This window comes from Malaclemys terrapin, chromosome 13 (assembly GCF_027887155.1).
Source record: "Malaclemys terrapin pileata isolate rMalTer1 chromosome 13, rMalTer1.hap1, whole genome shotgun sequence".
Lineage (NCBI taxonomy): Eukaryota > Metazoa > Chordata > Testudines > Emydidae > Malaclemys > Malaclemys terrapin.
This window is the reverse complement of record NC_071517.1, coordinates 8,153,016-8,173,025: the sequence shown is the minus strand read 5'-3', so window position 1 is coordinate 8,173,025 and position 20,010 is coordinate 8,153,016. Positions and strand designations below refer to the sequence as shown.

General features: G+C 38.6%; 1 protein-coding gene across 7 annotated transcripts in view; it reads right to left on the bottom strand.

Annotated features, from left to right (window-relative positions):
* Positions 1 to 20,010, bottom strand: part of BPTF (bromodomain PHD finger transcription factor) — a 91,295-nt gene that overhangs the window by 36,076 nt on the left and 35,209 nt on the right. For 6 of the 7 annotated variants that reach the window (XM_054047264.1, XM_054047267.1, XM_054047265.1 and 3 more), the window contains exons 3-12: positions 18,204 to 18,427; positions 15,241 to 15,450; positions 14,515 to 14,703; positions 9,310 to 9,480; positions 9,009 to 9,184; positions 4,507 to 4,862; positions 3,795 to 3,926; positions 3,033 to 3,162; positions 1,598 to 1,733; positions 77 to 328 (exon numbers count right to left, since the gene is read on the bottom strand). In XM_054047264.1, coding sequence (XP_053903239.1) covers positions 77 to 328; positions 1,598 to 1,733; positions 3,033 to 3,162; positions 3,795 to 3,926; positions 4,507 to 4,862; positions 9,009 to 9,184; positions 9,310 to 9,480; positions 14,515 to 14,703; positions 15,241 to 15,450; positions 18,204 to 18,427 — 1,976 coding nt within the window. The remainder of the gene's footprint in view (positions 1 to 76; positions 329 to 1,597; positions 1,734 to 3,032; positions 3,163 to 3,794; positions 3,927 to 4,506; positions 4,863 to 9,008; positions 9,185 to 9,309; positions 9,481 to 14,514; positions 14,704 to 15,240; positions 15,451 to 18,203; positions 18,428 to 20,010) is intronic. The other variant, XM_054047270.1, reaches the window with a different exon arrangement.

The following is a 20,010-nucleotide window of genomic DNA, read 5'->3' as shown; positions in this document are numbered from 1 at the left end:
AGGGGTAAACAGTCCCTCACTGGTCTGGACTGCACCCTGGTATGTCACATTCAAGTCTGAAAAATGTCTGTATTACCTTCAGCTTTTGCATGATCTAAGTTTTCAGAATTCATATCAATTTCCACCTTTTCTTCACTCATTTTGTTTTCTTCCTTTACTTGGACTCTCTCCAAGGTTTCAGAAATTTCTATTTCCTTTTGGTCCTTCTCTTGTGGATCATGAGAATCTTTTTTTCTTTCTTTAGAAGAATCAGTCTCTATTTTTACTTTTGCTGGACTTTTTCTTTTATCCAATTCACACTCATTTTCAGTGGTACCATCATTCTTTGCTATTAGCAATAGATTAAAAAAGTAGAAAGTTTTAAATGTTTTAACTTGCTCAAAATAACTCTGTACATTGTTAATGATTTAATTACATTATTTCCTGCATTTTACACGCATCATGTACAATATTTTACCTTTTCATCTCTCCTGCAATCAAAATTAACCATGTGTCATGGTTAATATGTAGAAAGAGAACCCAACACTCCAGTGATACTTTCAAGTAAGGGGCTCAAATGTTGACTATATACATGTATGCTATGGGCCCAATCCTGGAAAATGGTAAAAATTCCATCCACTGCAGGCTTGGGCTCTTTGGTCTGGATTTTAAAAAGTGACTAGTGTTTTTGGAAGCCCAGTGTGAGATACCTTAAAAGGACTTGATTTCCAGAAAGAACTGAGCAGCCACCTCTGAAAATCAGGCCCCTTTACAGTGTCTCAAGATAGTTCCAATTTTTTTTTTTTTTTTTTTTTTAATTTTGGCCTATACACCTTAAGCCCTGGATGGACCCAACTATCCAACTGACAAAGACTTTGTACCTGACTGTCACTCTGCACTCCATGAGGCAATAATAATACAATCTAGCTGTTACAAAAGCAACCCAAAGGCTGTGTCCACAAGTAATACTGCAGAGGAAGCCTGCATGTTTTTGTGGACTCCAGAAAATGTTTTTAAAAGTTTCATAGCAGTAAATTCACCCACAATTTTCTAATATTTAAAAGGAAATCCAAGATTATTTGCAAACTACTACTTTTCTAAATAAAATTGCAGACAGACACTTTTAAGGGTCAACAGTACCAAACGGAGCTTAGATCACGTTCATTCATAGGACTGCTTGCTCACAAAAACTGAAGACCCGTATCATGATTTCTGTAGAGAATGGTTTCCTTCCCCACTGCAAAACTATGGTTTCCAAATCAAGTTGGGTAATGGTACAATATTTAATATAGAAAACAGGTATATATCTACAATAACTAGCTTATGAATGCTATTTTTCAACATAGATTGTCCATGAACAAAGCAGATGTGAAGATGCACATTTATAAGCACTACAAACTGCCTCAACTTCATAAATGAGCCAATTTAACATAAATGGTCAATTTTGTGGGACAGCTGAAATACACGCATTATACAGAAAAAAGGCAACAGCAAATTCCCAAAGTTTACGTAGAACGCTATTTAGAACAAAGCCTATTTATCTGGGATATTGTAATGCAGTCTACTAAATTCAGTAAGTAGTATGTTATTAATTGAAAACAAAGAAAGGTTCACTTACTTGGTAGCACTTTTCTGTAATTGACATTAGTATTTCCAGGTAATTTAGGCACAAACCTATGAACATGTGTTTTACTAATCCAGCTCCAACCACCATATCCTGTTACTCTATATTCCTCTCCTTTTTGTTTCCAAACCTGTTAAATATTTTACAACATTAATTTTTTAAAAGATTTACTGAAACCTTTAAAGATGGATTTAAAGAAGTGTGGCAAGTTACCATAACACTATTACTTTGCACTTACATAGTACTTTTCAGGAGTACAATACTTTAGGCTAAAAGAAAATTTTCTTGAATAAAAATCAATAGCCCCCCTTAATCATTTAAATGAGTTGGGTGCTGGTAACTTCTGAGAGACTACTTCTTCCCTCGTGTGATCTTGCTTTGTTTGAAGGACTCCAGTTTACAGCATCCTAATTTAACAGTGATGCAGCTGGAGGTTAGGTGTTTTCAGCAAAAGGTCATTGACTAGAATTCGCTTTCCACCAAGACCCAATTTGCTAATCTTCAGCTCATGCTGTGAAGCCTATCTGTTCTCCAAGGTTTTTATCTGGAGGGAAGGGAGAAGTTGGTGGATGAAAGGATGTTGTAAGAAAGTCTGGGTTTTTTTTGAGGGGCGAAGGGGAAGAAATCTCCAGCAATTTTAGCTTCTGGACACTAATTCTAATGATCACTGGCGTGTTTACAAAGATTGTACATATGCCATCACCACTGACTAGGAATTTTTTAATAAGTTGAAAGAAGCAGATATACAATTTTGTTAGCTTTTGCATATTGGAGGACATCTGTTGCAAAATGTATACCCAAAAATAAACTGACAACACAACTCAGTCCGACAGCAAAATTCTAACAAATGTTAGTCTTATTTTAAGCTATCTTTATTTGTTAGCCCATGAGCTCAGGATATTATTCTAGTTGTTTTCTACCTTAGAGAGTATGAGCAACAAAAACCAAATCCCCTAAAAAATTCAGAAGCAAATGCAACCAAGTCAAATCCATGAATGAATCTCCACTGAAGAATATCATAGCCTTTAATATGTAACTTTTGTGTTTCAACAGTAACGTTTCATTGTTTCACATATCGTTTCAGCACAATTTAGCTAAAAGACTTCTTTCTTTTTATATTCAATGATACTCCACTGTTCACCTATTATACTTCCATTAAAAACAGTTGCATATTTTGCATCATAAATAAGAAATTCTAACACAGGCAACCTCAAATGATCAAGGCCGGAAATAATGTTAGAAATTTAACTCGTAGCCAAATTCCGTTTTTGAATATGAGCACATGGCTCTCACTGAAGCAATGAAATGAAGAATTTGGTCATTAACATCTTAAGTATAAAACAGAGTTGTATAAAGGACAATTGCTACAAAAATAAAGCCTTTTATTATTTCTAAAAATAAAACAAAAATTGCTAGGCAGAAACATTACCTGATGTTTGATAGGAAAAGTATATTTCACCCATGTAGCCTGTTGCATTGTTTCTTCCTCCTCTTGTTTCCTCTCTTTTTTTTTCACCTTCTCTTTTTCTTCTCTTTCAATAGCTGTCATTCTGTGTAATCTAATATATGCAAATACAGTCAAATTGTGTAAGCAAATTTGAACACCCTAACAATGGCACATACCACCCCCTTGAATGACTAAGATTTAGATGAGGGAAAAAACTATCAATGAATAATATTAGATTACGGAATAATATTAACAACATACATTACTTCACTCTATGCATCTGAAGAAGTGAGGTTTTTACCCACGAAAGCTTATGCCCAAATAAATTTGTTAGTCTTTAAGGTGCCACCAGACTCCTTGATATTACTTGTGATAATGTTACTTTTATGAGCATTTACACAATTGCAAAAGCAGTTGATGGCAAGAGTATTCAACATCATTAATGTTACTCCTATTCTTATGCCAAGATTAGAGAATAATGTCAGATCCCAACAAATTGGGGTTTTTGAAAGTTCTCCACTGTTGCTTTCTTAGACTTCCCCCTCTGATGTCAGTTGAGGCTGGGGCTTAGGTAAATCATTGGGCTTAAGTAAATCATTGTTTGAAGGAAAAGGATTTCAGTATCATTTGGTAGAATGTCTGACTGATGTCTGACTGAATTCTCATCAATACTCTTAATTATATAGTTTTAGCTTAACCAATGCTGCAGATAAGAGTAGAATACATTCATAAAGCTTCTCTTACCTAGTGTGCCCCAACGACTCCCGCCAAATTGGCAGCATGACAACTGGTTTAATTGCACACTCCAATATAGCCAAAGCTAGTGCAAATTCTCTAGGTTTGCTACACATTTGAACAGCCTTAATCCAGTTAGACCTACATTGGAAAGAATGTAAAATATATCAAGTTCATCCTATGAGCAATACATCAATAGGATTTTAAAGTAGGCTAAACTATTAAAATATATTTGCTAAAACACTGCATAATTTCAGTTATGCATTACATATCACATTTATTCAAGTTTCTGTTCCAATGATATCTATTGTCTATGAGAGTGATATGACTAAGGACAAAACAAAGCATAGGCGCCAACTCCGTGGGTGCTCTGGGTCTGGAGCACCCACCGGCAGCCCCACTGATCAGCTCCTCCCTTACCCCCCAGGACTTCCTGCCAGCCAGCAATCCACTGATCAGCTCCTTCCTCCCTCCCAGAGCCTCCCGCCTGCCTGTTCAGTGGCATGTAGGAAGTGCTGGAGGAGAGGGGAAGGAGCGGGGTTGGGGCACACCTGGGGGTGGAAAGAGGCGGGATGGGGGTGGGGTCTTGGGGAAACGGGTGGAGTGGGGGCAGGGCAGGGGCTGAACACCCTCAGGGAAAGGAGGAAGCTGGCACCTGTGCCACAAAGTAATGTTATGAAATAAAATATGAGTCAACCAAAAATATTTGCTATTTCTTTACCTGTGGGAGGCCCAGTTGGGGTGAAGGAATGATGCAGGAATGTTGCTCTCTAGCTGAATGATAGTTAGCCTCAGAGTAGATATGGTAAGAACCTTGGACCCATGTACAGACCCATTCCATTTGAACTCGCCAGCAGGAGTCAGACAGAATTTATGTGCAAGGTGCCGTCTCTTGTCATGGTCTTCTCTGTGCTGGTGTTTGTTCAATGCAAATGAGTTGGTGGCATACTGGTTGTGATAGACACGATACTTCCCCTCTTGACCTAACTTGAAATAATTACTGATGTTTCCTTTCATCACGATTTCTTTCTTGGTGTTCAACCGGGAGATTTCCCCTTGGGAGTTAACCACCAGAACCTTGTTAAAGAAACAAAAAGTTGGTGTTTTTTTTTTAATTAACTTATTTAAAATCTTAAATAATCTTTATTATATTCGTGTTTAAAATACAGGCCTTCAATTTTCAAAGTCACATCCATTCATTCTGAATTCTATATTGTATTAGTTTCTTCTAATTTATTTAATCTTTTTTACCTTCAAAACGTTTTAACAGTACTAAAATAGTAACAACAGTATTAAAGTTAGGGGCCAAGTTTTCTAATGTAGGCTCCGGAGTTGCACCTACAAAATAGGTGTGCAAAGAAGTTGGAATTTGTGTATGCAAATAAGTAAAATAAAATAAACCTATCTTACAGTAACTGGAGTTCTTTGAGATGTGTTGTCCCTATCTGTTTTCCACTGACAGATATGCAGGCACTTCATGTGCCTAAGATTGGAAAATTCTTGCTAGCACTGTCTATAGGTCCACGCCTGGGTCCTTATGCTCTCAGTTTGGAGCACGATGAGCAGAAGGGGCAGCGTGGACAGACTGCCTCTCTAGTTACCTTCCTAATGCAAGTAACCTTAGGATAAGGTTCTGGAGCAGCGGGGAAGGAGGGTGAGTATTAGAATTCTGATATGGACCACAAATCTCAAAGAACTCCAGTTATCATAAGGTAAATAACTAACTTTCTTCTTCGAGTGGTCCATATGTATATTCTACTGAGGGTGATTCACAAGCAGTATTCATTGAAGAGAAGGGTGAGGACCCTGGCTGTACCACCAATTAGAGGATTGCTCTGCCAAACGAGTCGTCAGCCATAGAAGCTTAAACTACGGCGTAATGTCTCGTAGAAGTGTGAACAGAACCCTGCCGTGCTGTCCTGCAGATTTCCTTGAAGCAAGGCCACTGACGCAGCCCGGGTCAGTCAAGTGGTCCCTCACACGAGGTGAGGAAGAGGTCATCGTCAATTCGTAACAGAGCAGGATGCAGTCCAAAATTGATTTGGACAGTCTTTGGGATGAGATTGCTTCACCTCTCATATGTTCTGCAAGGGATACAAATAATCTAGGTGATTTTTCTAAAAGGTTTAGTCCTCTAGAAGTAGAATGCCAAGGCTCAGACATACAGGGAGTGAAGCTTCCTATCCTCACTGGTAGCATATGGCTTTGGGAAGAAGACAGGTAAGCGAATAGCCTGATTTAGATGGATTTCTGTGATCACTTTGGGTGTGTCTTTCAAGTGTAGTCTTCAGGAGACTGTCTCTCTGGAAGGCTGTGTACAGTGGACGTGCCATGAGGGTCCCCAGCTTTCCTAGCCTTCAGGCTGACGTGATGGCCACCAAAAAAGCAGCCTTCATCCATAGATGGGCTAAGGAACATATGTCTAAATGTTCAAATGAAATCTCCATTAATGCTGATAGGACTATGTTGAGGTCCCAAGCCAGGGTAATTTTCAGTACTGGGGAAAGGTTCTAACGATACCCTTTAGGAAACTGTCACAGGATGGTGAAGATCAAGTGATCGCGACAGGCACTGACAGCTGCTAATTGCATCCAAAGGGATTTAACAGGTAGACATGAAGTCTTTAAGAAGAGAAGCTATTCCAAGTGGACACAGATATTGGAACCCCCCCTGGGGCCATCTGACAATGTTGACACCACATCGAAAAATCTTTTCCACTTTGTTGTGTAGCACTCTCACGTGGTCTCCTCCTTTATTGTTAAGGAGGTAACGAACTAGTTCCAACCATGTCTTTTCTAGGGTCATCATCCAGGCAAATGCCAAGCTGTCAGGTGGAAGGATGATGGATTGGGATGCCTGATTTTGCCTCAGTCACTGGTTCACTAGATCTGGAAAGAGTTGAATACAGCTGTATGGACATTTTGACGTCTGTAGAATGTTGGGAAACCAGAACCATCTGGGACGTCTGGAGCAATAAAAATAACCAACGCTCCCTTTTGCTTGTTCCATCTCGGAACCTGAGGTAAGAGTGGAATGGGTGGGAAGGAGTATATTAGTTGTCCTGACAAGGGATTGAGTCCCCTTGCAACAGCAGATTGCATCTCAAGAAAACAAGAAATGAGCAAGGAAGTCCGAAGATGGGGATCCTCACTGTTGAAATATGTTCTGTATTACCAAATTGTGTAGTTCTCTTTTGCTGTCCCTGGAGAAGTGCCTGCTGAGGCTGTCTAACTGGTTATGTATTCCTGGGAGGTGCACTGCTGAGAGGATGATCTGGTGGCAAGCACACCAGTTCCAGAGATTGATCATTTCTGTACAGAGAGTTGCGGATCTTGCTCTCCCTTGTTTGAAGTAGCACACTGCTCTCATGTTGTCTGATACGGGATATCGCATGTATGGGTCCCATGAGATCCCATAAGGGCAGTACGAGGGGTCAAATGGGAACTGAGGTGGTCCCTATAGAGTAGGGTACCATTGGTCCTGAGGTGCATATTCGCTCCTATAAAATCAGGAGGGTGCCCAAGAGACTCTGGATCCTCTGTCTGGACTGACCCTATGTCTCGATGGGAGTGTTGACACTGACTCAGAGGAGGCAGTAGCTTCAGATTCCCAGGGTGATGCCATCGGCACTGAGGGCCTTGATATGCTTCAGCTGGTAGATGGTACTGGTGAGTGGCTCTCCCTCTCTTCCATCCCTTGGATCAATGGTGTGGTGATCTCCCTTGGTCAGGATCAGTTCTTATAGGATGAGAGATTCCAGGTTTGAGAGGATGGCAAAGTCCTATGGGGGTGGTGTATCTATCCCCAGACACATGGGTGTAGAATGGACTCATTTCCTTCGGTGGCACCAACGGTCTCGGTCTTGTCATGGCCTTTGGTACCGACATCTCCCTATCATAGTAAATATAAAAGGTATCTACTTCCACTTCTCTCTGACTGGTAATGAGTATGATCCTGTTCCTGTGGTTAATACCAATTTTGGGGTGACTTACTCTTTGGAGCAGTGAGACAATGCTGTGCTCCTTGTGAATTCCTGACACTCCCACTGGGGCGACTTGGGGGATGTCGGAGAAGAGGTCCTTTTTTCGGATGCGTATCTGGAGGCAGATTTCTCTTGCTTCTTATCAGACCGTTTCCTACTTATCTCATGCCATTTGGAGTCCTCAGCTCTACTCCTATAAGCCCCACAGCCGCAGAGGTCACTGTGCTCCGACAGGCACTTGATGCCTCTGCCTGATGTACATAGGGGTCTGTTGTGCGAGGGTTGAACAGGCATCTCATAGCATGATTTATTAGGAATCTCCAGAGCCTATATTCACAGGCTTGACGCGTTCGGCTTGGAAGAGATTGGCTAAAAGTGCACTTGGAGGGGACATGAGCTTCCGTGAGGCAGTAGAAGCATTTGAGATGGTCACCGCTGACTGGGAAGGCATGGTTGTTGGGCATATTGGTCATCCCATATGGATGGGGGCTCAAGGTAGGGGGAAGACTTCCCAAGGCCCTGACTGCTAAAAACTATACCCAAGTATAAAATTTGTCTAAAAACTGTATCTAAAAGTTATTTACAAATATTTACAGTTTGACACAGAAGCAACTAGCAAACGCTGCAGACACAGAAAAGGTTCCATCTCGGATCACAGGCAGTAGAAAGGAACTGCAGAAATTGTCAATCTTTGCGGCCCCTTATGCCCTCAGTTCAGAGCATGAGGAGGAGAATCCTCAATCTCAGAGGCATGGGGCGCATGTACACCCCTCAGTGGAATACACAAAGGCACATGACAGTCAAGTATGACAAGAAAATACCAAGAAGTTACAATTAGCAAGAGAATTTCTACATATCTGATCAATAGAAATAGGGGTAAAAATATATTTAACTATTTTGTGTGTGTACACCATACCCACTGCATCACTCTCCTGGAAAAGGAAACCAACAGAACCTGCTTCACACTAAAGGAAAGCGACTCTACTCCACTTTGTTATTGTCACACCACTCTACATAGAGCAAATCAGAGAGCAGCTACACAGAGAGAAAGGGGGTGGAATAAAGGACAAAAAGGAGGAAGAACTACCTCTGATATGGCAATTCCACCAACTTGTGAATTTCTCAAGTACCTCCTAGTATGTCACTGACCCCATTTTCTTAAGACTGTAGTAGCAAGAAGGTTTCTTCTTCTGTTACCAATATAATCCTGTATTTTGGGAATTCTCAAAATGAGTACAAACCTCTCTGCCTTCTTTAAATAATTTATTTGCTTCGTGTGCTGCTGCAGCAACCTGCTGGCTTTTCATCTGGCTCAGCTTGCTATCTGGATTTCGTAATCGGGTAAGCATTCGTGTCGAGCCTGATGCGCCTTTCCCTGTGCATGGAGATTCACTTCTTTCACCGTTGGATTTCTCCCCTGCCACAAAAATGTAATTTAAACAAACATGAAAAAAAAAATGAAGCTAATATATTGCAAATGTATGGGAATTAAGAAATTTAAGAATCAAGTTTAGAAAGAAGCTTAGTGACACTTATTTTTACCTATTTCTTCTGAGGTCTGGGATCCTCCTTCTGCATTGTCAGCATCATCAGATGTCTTAATAGAGTCATTCTGCATAGAATTTAGCTCGCTGCTGTTGCTGTTTTCGACAGACTGGAGGGGTGCAGCTGATGCACTAGGACTGATGCTGGGGGTCATCTGACCAGTTTCTTCTACAAAAGAAAGACTTTAGATATTTACTATTGTATCAATTAAGCTTACTTTTTTTCCCTTAAAGTTAAAAACCCTAAAAGATTCAGATGAGCTACTGAAACATCAATAACTCATTTGTAACATGGAAGAATTGGGAGTTTTAATTACCTCAAAAAGTCTACCTAAAATCTTTAACAACATACAAAGCATACACAGGCATATGCACCTACTGGAAACAAACATCTCCCCTCTCCCCAATCAGCTTTCAAATCAACCACAACTGTTCAAAATTTCTATGGTCAAATAAGCAAGAAAGTAAAAACAATAAGTGATTGTTTTAACCCTAAGCATTAAATAGACAAATTCTACATAAATAAATATCTTCATAAATATTGCGAACAGCTCATTTGTCTATTTATAGACAATTACATGCTTTTCAGTAGTTCAAACCTACAAATGAAAAATTAATCACTATTTCTTTTGTTCTTTGCATTTAACCTTTCCTAGATTTCAAACAGGATTTTCTGCCTAACCTGCCATTTAAGATAAACATTCTTCACATCCTGATATTCTGAAACTGCTGATTAACATTACCAAAATGTATGTTCAGAAAAATACAAATTAAGAAAGAGTGAATCAGCAAAGACCAAACAATTTAGAAATTATCCATGCTGTCAAACTCTCAGGAGAAAGACAAAATTAGTTTTCTTAACTGCAATTTTAGTTTCTCCTCATGTGGATACATTGCTCTGGACAGATACTCCCTAAATTTGTCTAGTATTCTATACAGGTTTGGTTTAGCATAAGATTTTATCATCTTTCTTCAAGTCAGGACAAGAGGGAATGTTAAATCATGCTAAAAGATGATGCAGTGTTGACAATGTAATAGTTGGATTTCTTTAGCTTAAGTTATTAATATTTTTTTAAAAGTTTTGCTTCTTTGGAAATGTTTACTAAGGAAAGGTGTGATTAATTCAGCAAGCACGAGTGCAAGTGATGATGCTTCCAGGTCCTCCTCCTCCTCCTCCTCCCCGAAAGAACTTTCAATTTTTTTTGCTAGCCTGCAGAGAAACACCCATGAGTTATGACTTCTATCCAGAGCACTGGATCCATTGAAGAATACTTACATTTTAAAAAGATAACTGCTATACTTCTACAACTTTTTAGATTAAGTTTTCTCCCAAAATTACAAAACCTAAATCTTTTATAAAAACAAGCCTTGTAAAACAGACTAAATAGAAGTCAATCATTTTTATACACATCTTTACTGAGTATATTTTTTAATAAAACAAAGTAGACTCCCTAGTTTTGTGTCTGCAACCTAAGCATTACAGGACTGCGCTAGAGAATAAAAACCAAGAAATGAGAGTGACTAGTTTGTTTTTGTTATCCAAACTAGAGGGAATGCAAAAATGGAACATGAATGGTGAGAAGTTTTTTTTTTAATCCTTACAGTTTTAAAAATATAAAGTGTTATTAGTAACAGATAAATCTTTTTTAAAACTGACAGTGGCCCATGAAGTAATTTTTTAATCTGTATTTTATTTACCATCTCTGAATTAGAAGTAAATGGATCACACTGCCTGTAGCTGTATTTAAAATGCAGATTCTCCCTCATCTATTAAAGCTAAGCAACAATTTCACCAAGATAATGAATATGCCTACGAACATCTACACATCTACTCTGACTGGATGAACTGCCTTTTTTTAAACTAGAAATTCTAAAAACAAAACAAAACAACCCACCTATCCACATATATTGGAAACAAGCCTCTACATAGACTAGTTCACACATATGGCACAAATGACTTAGTGTTTAAGTGCCCACATGAAAAATGAAGTCCCTATTTCTATTATCTGTAACATTTGTGAATGACATTTTCTACAACAAAATTAAACAGTTCTGACAGTTACAAAAGAAGGGAAATTCAGAATTAACATCTATAACATCCTTAATGCAACATGATTTGATTACGTTTTCCTGTTACTCCAATGGCTTTCTGAATATCCAGGATGGTGAGAGTTAAATCTTTATCCATGTCATGTTATAAATAGCAAAATCAGAGTAGATCCCTGCAACACACACCTGTGACGGTTCTGATAGTCTAAAAATGACATGCCTGCCTACTGCTTTCGCTTTTTGACCTATGAGATACAAAAGATGGACAAAATCTTTACGAACTCAGAAGAGGCTGGAAGTCCATGAAGTATCCTAGTGAAGTAATTGGCCACCTAGCAGGTACTTTGTGTTCTATCCCCTCACTACTGGTAGAAGAAATGGACTGCCCTCCAAAAGGATGGAGAAGAAGCTTGCTTCCCTGGCATAAAAACATTTTAATTGGTTTGATGGACTCTGCCAGTTTGGGCCCATTCCTTAAAGTCCTTGAATTGTAGGACTTCTGGCACCTCATCTGGTAGTAAGACTTAAGAGTATCTGAGCATGGTGAAAGAAGGACGAAAGAAGACTACTTGGGCTCCACAGGCTGTCCTGAACCTGGAAATTCTGAAGAGCTTGATTCAAGGCCTCCCACCTTTAAAAGCAGCAATAATGAGTGTCAGTGTCTGTCGCTCTTGGCATCTTAACCTTAACCAGTGGCTTTTCCCACCATGAGGTTACTCATAAGTAGAAAGGAGACCAAGGTTTGTGTGTCTAGGGAGACAGACCTCTGGCAATAAGTCTGAAACCAAGCAGGTTGGTCCAGATCTCCATATACTTGTGATCTGCCAGAGAGTCTAGATTCAGAAGTTGGAACTAAACAGCTGATGTCTTAAAGCACAAGGCTATGGCTGAATCGGTCAAAATGGTCTGTGATCAGGTCATGATTTCTCCTGAGCTCAGAATCTTACAGAAAAAACATACCTCCTCCATCTAGAGCTCTGACTCTCCAAATTAGTGACTAGGGTGCCTACATGCAGGAGGGACCTATGGGTCTCATACTATCTCTTAAGCAGGCACAGAAAAGAAAAGGTACAATTAGCTTTAGGGCCTGGTGAGCATCTGGCTTATTTCAGGGTTCCCTATCTCCTTGATAACCTTGTTCAAGGGAAACACGAGGGCTTTTGCCTGAACTTGAACAACCTCTTCTTGAGGGCCCTCTGTTCCTGGAGTCCTCCCTGGACAAAATCCAGACTTTGGACATCACCTCCCCAAGGGTGCTGAAGATCAGGTGCTCAGATACTTTGGTGGTGAATGTGGTATACAGCCCTATATAGAATAGAAAGATCCTGCCATCCTTTTGAGAGGGGGCCGGGTCTCCCTCTCTGGGAAGTACTCACCATCAAAGAAGCAAAGGAATAAATCTGCTAAGAATCCAAGGGTTCTCAGAGCACCCCTAACCTTGTTTTGGATGAGACACAGATCCAAAACATGACCAGTGTTATTTGGTCCACCTGCCCTATTGCTGGTCGGGGAGGATAGAACCATCTAAGGCCTGGAGTTTGGAGGAGAAGGGGAAGGTAGACCATCCCCACCCAACCTAGATTCACATAAGGACCTGAGATCCAGAGGACATATAACTGGGAAGAAAATGGGTAGATTCTCTCTTCCATATCTACATCTCAGCTTCTGCTCCACCTACGTGGGAATGGATGCCTGCCTGTTGTATATCATAGGTCTCCCCACGCTCTTCAATAAAGGTCCCAAAGACTATGACTGTGCAGGTAGAAAAGCTTAGCTGGATGCAACCAGCTAGAGCTACTTGCAAAAACGTAACAAGGAACAGCAGCCCAGAGTCCAGCCCAATAAGCATCTTCATAAATGAATTTTTAAACAAAAAAATATAAACTCAAATTTTGAATCAACAGGCATATGTACTTTCCCTATGCATCTTCAGTAATATCCTGTAAGAACGGGATTATTTCCTCATTAACTCTACAAGGAAATATGTACTCAACAGGTGATTTGTGAACAGTAATGGAAAAAAAATTATGCTTGATCTATAAACCCTAAACAAAAATATATATATTTTTCCCCCCAAGCACAAGCAGATTTTCCCTGTTGGAGATGTACATAAAACTGCTAATCTAATTACGAAGCTACCTACTAATGGAGAGAAATAAAACTGGTGGTGGAGAATAACGAGGGTCATTTCATACAAAAGAATTAAATACAATAATGTTTTAAAAGTTAAATAACCACCTTGAAACATTACAAACTATGTCTGTATGGAGGCATTTTACTTGTTCTTGGAGCACAGCACACCACATTTTTCAATGCGTTATCAAGAATCAACTTTCAAATCTAGCGTACCAAGTGTACTTTTTTCAACTGCAGTACCTTATTTGTAATATTGATTCAAGTGAAAATACAACTTTCATGATCTTAATTAATGCTACGAGTTATTCAAATTAACTTATCTGTTGCTAATGTAGGAATTTGGTCAAAAGTACAACGTTCTCTCTCTTTTCTAAAAAGTATTTGTATGATTTTAATGTACTAATTAATGCTCCAGACCTAAGCAAGTCATACTCATTCCTGAGTGTCAAGAAAAGAATTGTATTGTATTTTATGGAGTAGCGAATTACTGCTGCAGTGAAATAAAAAACAGCTTAAAATAAAAACAAACTTTGTACATACATTATTAAGCATCAGCGTACAGATTTTTGGGATGATGCAAAACTTTTCTCCAGGCAACCCAATGCAAGAACCTATATGATTAACTGCAAATACTAATTTCTTGCTAGTAATTTTTACAGTATATTACAGGTTAAACAATTTAACAGCCATTAGCAAATAAGAGCTTGAAATAAACCTTTGTAGGATGTTCACCACCACTATGGTTTGCAATGAAGAAAAATAAAACAAACAGAATATGAGAAAAGCTTAGCCACAGAAATCTTTGGAGTCCATGGAAGCATATGCTAACAGCAGGGAGGACCACATTAAAAAATTCTAAATGTTAGATGACAATGCAGCAGTAAAGGATGGCACTGCAAGCAAATAGCATGAATGAACATACACTGTAAATGGTTTTAGTTGACAAACCAGAATTTATAATAAGAAAATCTTAAAGGTTCCCCAAATTACAGAGGCATTGATACAGAGCCCTCTGTACCTGAGAGATCCTGGGGGAGCTCTGATGCCACCTTCTTCTCTGCCACATTGTTGCTATCAAAGGTTTCTGACTGACACCCCATTGCGTTCTTCCCTTCAGAGGAACTAGTTTCTCCTGCAGAAGGATTTGTGGTGCTGCCGTCTGTGCTTGATGCCACAGAGTTACTTTTATCCCCAACGTCTGTTGGCTCTACAGTAAAATGCACAACAAATCTTTAAGGATATTCTTAACATTTCCTTAGGATGTCATCTGTCCTTATCCATGCTAAAAGGCAGACTTTGTGCAGTTCCTTGTATTATGTCTACTTTGTAGCACCAAAATATATTGAGTGTATTTCTGCAGTAAGGATAATGTCTTCATAGAATCAGAGAACAGAAACAGGCCAAAAATACTTAATCCTAATTAAAAAATAGCATTAGAAATCAATCCTTTGACACTGGTGGATGTACACATATGCCACCAGTGAGCTCCATGCCAGACATCTCAAAGCAAAAGTGGAGTCAAATTGTAAAACAGCAGTAGGGAAAATGAGCTATCCAACACTACCAAAGAGAAACAATGGTATATAACCATAAAGAAGCAAACTAGCATTATCTCTTTAAAAGCAATTTTAAAAAAAATCTTACCAGTGTAAAAAATTGCATTAATATTTCCAGAAGTAAATGTGATAGTAAAAGGTTATTTAAAACAACAAAAATATTGCTAATGCAAGGTTAGTTTCTTTACCTTCTGTTTTTCCATTTTCTGAATCTTGTTCAGGTGGTGTTTCTTCATTTTTTTCCTGTAGTTGGTCTGCAGGTTCTTCCTTGCCTTTTTCAGTATCTGTTTGGTCATTATTTTCAACATCATTTTTGTCCTTATCTGTTTCCTCAGCTGCTTGACTTTTATCCTCCACTATTTCTCCTTTTTTTATTCTAATAGCGTCCAATATTTCATCTACAGTAGAGTAAAAAACAGTAAAATTCAGGCGACAGGTATCAAAATACCCTTTTATAGAGCCATTAAGTAGAAGTCTTAAATCAGAAGTCATTTAAATCAAAATGGCCTTCAGGTTTAAAGCATTACCTTTCACAATTACAAAACAAAAGCCAGGAGCTAAGAACAAAAATAACATCCAAGTTCTTACTCCTTTTTCCATTTTCAGATATATGGAAATTTGAATGCTCGAGTTCTTGATTTCTCAACATTATGTTATGTACAATACACCAAACCCCTTTACACAGTCCTTTATTGTTCCACGGTAGATAAACTGAGTTTCCGCTTATTGTTGTGGGGTTCTACATAAAGTTTAAATGATGCTATCACACTTTCTCTAGACGATTAGGGGTTTGCGCTAGTGTTTTTGTTGAAAAATTTTGCATAGCCAGTGTCATATGCCTGTTAATTCCTGCCCCTCTTCACACTGGGGGAAATCAGGAGGTCAGGATCAAATCTGTTTCTGCCTTTTTTTTTTTTTTTTTTTTTTTTTTTTTAAAGTGGTCTACATGGTTGCTTCCTTTTGTCTCCTTCCCTTGGGATTACACATCTATTCACCAAAGACTAGCTATGTGAGACTGCGATGCTAAGCACTGAAATACAGTGTAATTTCTGTTCAACTGCTTCTATAAAAATCCATGCCATGTAACTTACTGAGAGTTGAACATAGGTGTTGATGGTTGGCTCCAAATATCTGCGGAGCAGCACTCCACCCATGGCAATTCACATTCACTGTTTTAACTTTTGAGTATTAAGTAGAAAGAAGTAATTATGGAATCAGATTAGTCTCCAGACAGGTATTTTCGGGATATTTTTTTTTAAACATCACTAATACTGCCATTATAAGATCCGGATTGACTAGTAAGACCTTGAAATAGTGATCTTGACTTGATTACTGTAACTTATTATTGAGAATTAATTGAGGGTGCTCTCCACTGACTACAATTCAGATCGCATGTGACTGAATTCTCACCAACTCAATTCCTTATTCAGGTCATGCCATTCTTATCCTATCCCACTTCGGCTTCCAGTAAAGTATAATGAATCTGAGCATTAATCACGGATACTCAATAATACTGCACCATCCTACCTCCTTGTTTTTGTTATTTTGTACTCCTTCTTTGAAGGACGCAAGAATAGCTGCTTTGTTCACAATGTTGAATCAAGGCTTTCTAAACTTTGAAAGACTTCATACTTTCAGTAATTATATCTCATAACTAATAAAAATCCTTTCATCAAGATATAAAAAGCTGAATTGCTCAACAAACTGTTAATTTAATATGGCCAAAGCTACATAAATGCATATTGTATTTCAGTAAGAAAAAAGGGTTGAAAGAAATATTGAGTGCGTAAGTGAAAGCATTCGTTCCTGGAGGAAACCACACAGATTACACAAATCGTTAGCTTGTGTAGGGCATGCATGTAAACAAGGATTCAGATACAGTTTCTATGTAGTTGATACTTTTGTTTCTTGGGGGCTGTTACTTTATCTTGCCTGTTTTCTCTGTCTAGGATTTCCCTAGATTTTGTACTTTGTCAAAACTATCTAGAGAGAACAGATTATACCAAATGCCAAGTCACATACATCCATGAGTTCCTTTAAATCTTTCACATCAGAACCAAGAATTATTGCCACAATATACATAACTCATACAAAACATGTAATTCTTTCATTTACTAATAGCAGTAACATTATAGAATTGTGTTTGAGGAGCATTATGTACTTCCCCCAGGTAGTAGCATTTAACATTTACTTTACACCAGATTGCTGGATAATTAGAAATTCTAAAATTTAACATTAGGGAATTTATATCTTTGACACTCATTTGGAAGGGACTGTACTTTGACAGCAGTCTACAATATTCTATTAAAACACATGGCTCTGACTAATTTTTAACAAGAATTCTGCGGAGAAATGAAATTTTAGTAAAAATGTTAAATTAAAACAAAGTTGAGTAGATCTCATAATTCATAATTGTAGTGTCAACGTTTACAAGTACTAGATAGGAAATTTCTCCTGTACTTCCTGATAATCAGAAAGCCACTGGAATATTAAATATGTGGACCTGCAGATGCAGAAATCTAGGTCTCTAAACAAAACTTAACAGACCTAAAATTAAAAAGTTATATAGGTCATATTTCTCAGGTAATTCAAAATTTTATTCTTCCCCTTCAAAGAATATTACCTCCAGACAGAGTTAACAGGAAGGACAACTCTGATTTGAACCCCTGCCCTTAGTAATCCCTATGAAATCAAAAAAAGGTATAGATTTGGACTCCTCTGGAATGGTCATATCACTACATAAATTCAATTAACAGGATACTTAACCATTTTACTAATGAACACTCCATCTCTCTCCCTTTCCCCAGCACACTCTCTCTCTTACATGGAACAGAACACTAAGTCAATGGAAATTCAGGACATAAATATGTTTGGCAGTGCTAGAAGAATATGTCTAGAAGATATATCAAGCAGTTCAGCAGGACTAGAACTGTTGAAAACAAGAAGTATGGAAGCAACTTCAAAAGTTCTTAACGTTGCTACTGCCAGCCAGGTTGATGTTAGAAAGTTATTAACAATACATTTAAAAAAAAATACATTTGTGTATGTGAAACTTGGGGGCAGACATTATTGCAATGTTTAAAGACTTTGAAGTAAAATCATAATATGAAAGTGTTTAACATTCATTCCCATGATAGACAGATATTCCTACCATTTGCTGCAGCAAGGAAAGATTTGTTGTTGCCCCGTGCTTTGTTAGTAAGGTCTTCCGTGATATCCATATGCCGATGAATTTCTTGGCACATTTCTTCAAGAGTTTTGCAAAGATCAGCTTCCCAGTAATCTTTGTCTAGGCATTCAATTAACTGTGCCAGCTGGACCTTTGTGCTATAGTACCAGAGTTTCTTATCCTTCTCATTGTCTGAATCTTCCTCTCTGCAATAACAGTTTGAGAACAATTGTTTTATACATTTATTTCAGATAAATGAGGAAAATTAGATAAGATGAGCTTACCTTCCCCCTTTTTTCCAAGAAAATATTAAGCAATAAGGTCTGAATACGGTAACACTCGAGATTCACCTTTGGCCTCCCAAGCTTCTAAAGAATCTCCCTCTCTCTCTTTCCACCTCCAAATGTTCTTTTCACACCACTTCCTCCCTGCTCCCTCAAAAAAGCCAATATTCATGATCACATCCCTGGGAGGTTAAAAGAAAAGCTTTTAAATCATTGCCTCAAATTTGGTTTGTCCATCTTCCAATAGGATTTACTACGGGTACTTTCCAATTATTACAATATTACTAAATGCCTATGCTCCCCAAGCATTCCTAAAAACAATGCAGTATTATGACTTTGATATATTTAAAATTTCAGTCAGAAAATTTAAAGATGGGGAATCGCACAATAACCATGAAATGTTTTATATTACTATTCAGATAGTATTTACTTGTGTGCGCACGCACTAGAGTGGTGAGGAAGGCACTGGCTGGCCCTTGCTCTCACTGCAGAGAGTCTCTATTCAGATCCCTGTAATTTGGAGGTTTTGGGAGCACAATGCTCTGCTCCTCCTCTATACCTAATTCTTCCAAACAAACCAGTCTAATACATCAGGGGAACTTGCTGAGTTTCCCTGACTACTGGCCCTCTCTAGTGTTTCTCCCCCCACCCCCATAAAAGTGGATGATTTGGCCTTATGTATTCAGGAACACAAGCATCCCTAGTGATTTCATGAAGTTTATTTACATATTAGAATACTTTAAATTTGGATTATAAAGCAAGCTAAACAGTCAGTTACACACAGACAGTGCAGAAAAATTCAAATTCACCGAAGTGTTGTTATGAAGACAATCATCCTCAAAATTGCCAAAATATCAGGAGCTTGGAAGTAATGGCAATATTACTTTACATTAAATCAATACCTTTTCTAGACGTTACTTCAAAATATGTTTTTGATTGGCTGACAGAATCTGGCATATTGCAAAGAAATACCACTCTTTCCATTAAAAAGGACTTAGGGGAATCTTTCTTTGCTTTTGGAAGGCAACTAAGACTCTAGTTAACCTAATTTATTCCTTTAGTCCAGGGGTCCCCAAACTTTTTACCTTGGGTCCCCATTACCGCTGTCTGCGCCCCTCCCCTCCCCAAAGCCACCATTGGGACCTAGGAGCAAGGCCGGGAGCTGAGGCCAGGGCTGGTGCCAAAGCAGAGCGGGACTGTGTGGTGCTCCCTCCCTGCCCCCCGTGGGGGCTGGCCCGGGCCCCACCGCATCCCCCACCCTCCTAAAGGGGCACGCCCCATAGTCTGGGGACTACTGTTCTAGTCTTTCTAATCTCCAGCTGATCTTCATAGTTTAGCATGTTTTAGTTGTTTATTATTTAGTTGTTTAGTGGTTTTAAAAGGTTTCCAAGAAAAATGGTTATTTAAGAAAATTTTCAGGTTGTTCACACAGATTACAGATCAAAGGGACAGTTCAAAAATAGTTTTTATATTGTCAACCCTTTGTTCTTATTTATCCCTGTGGT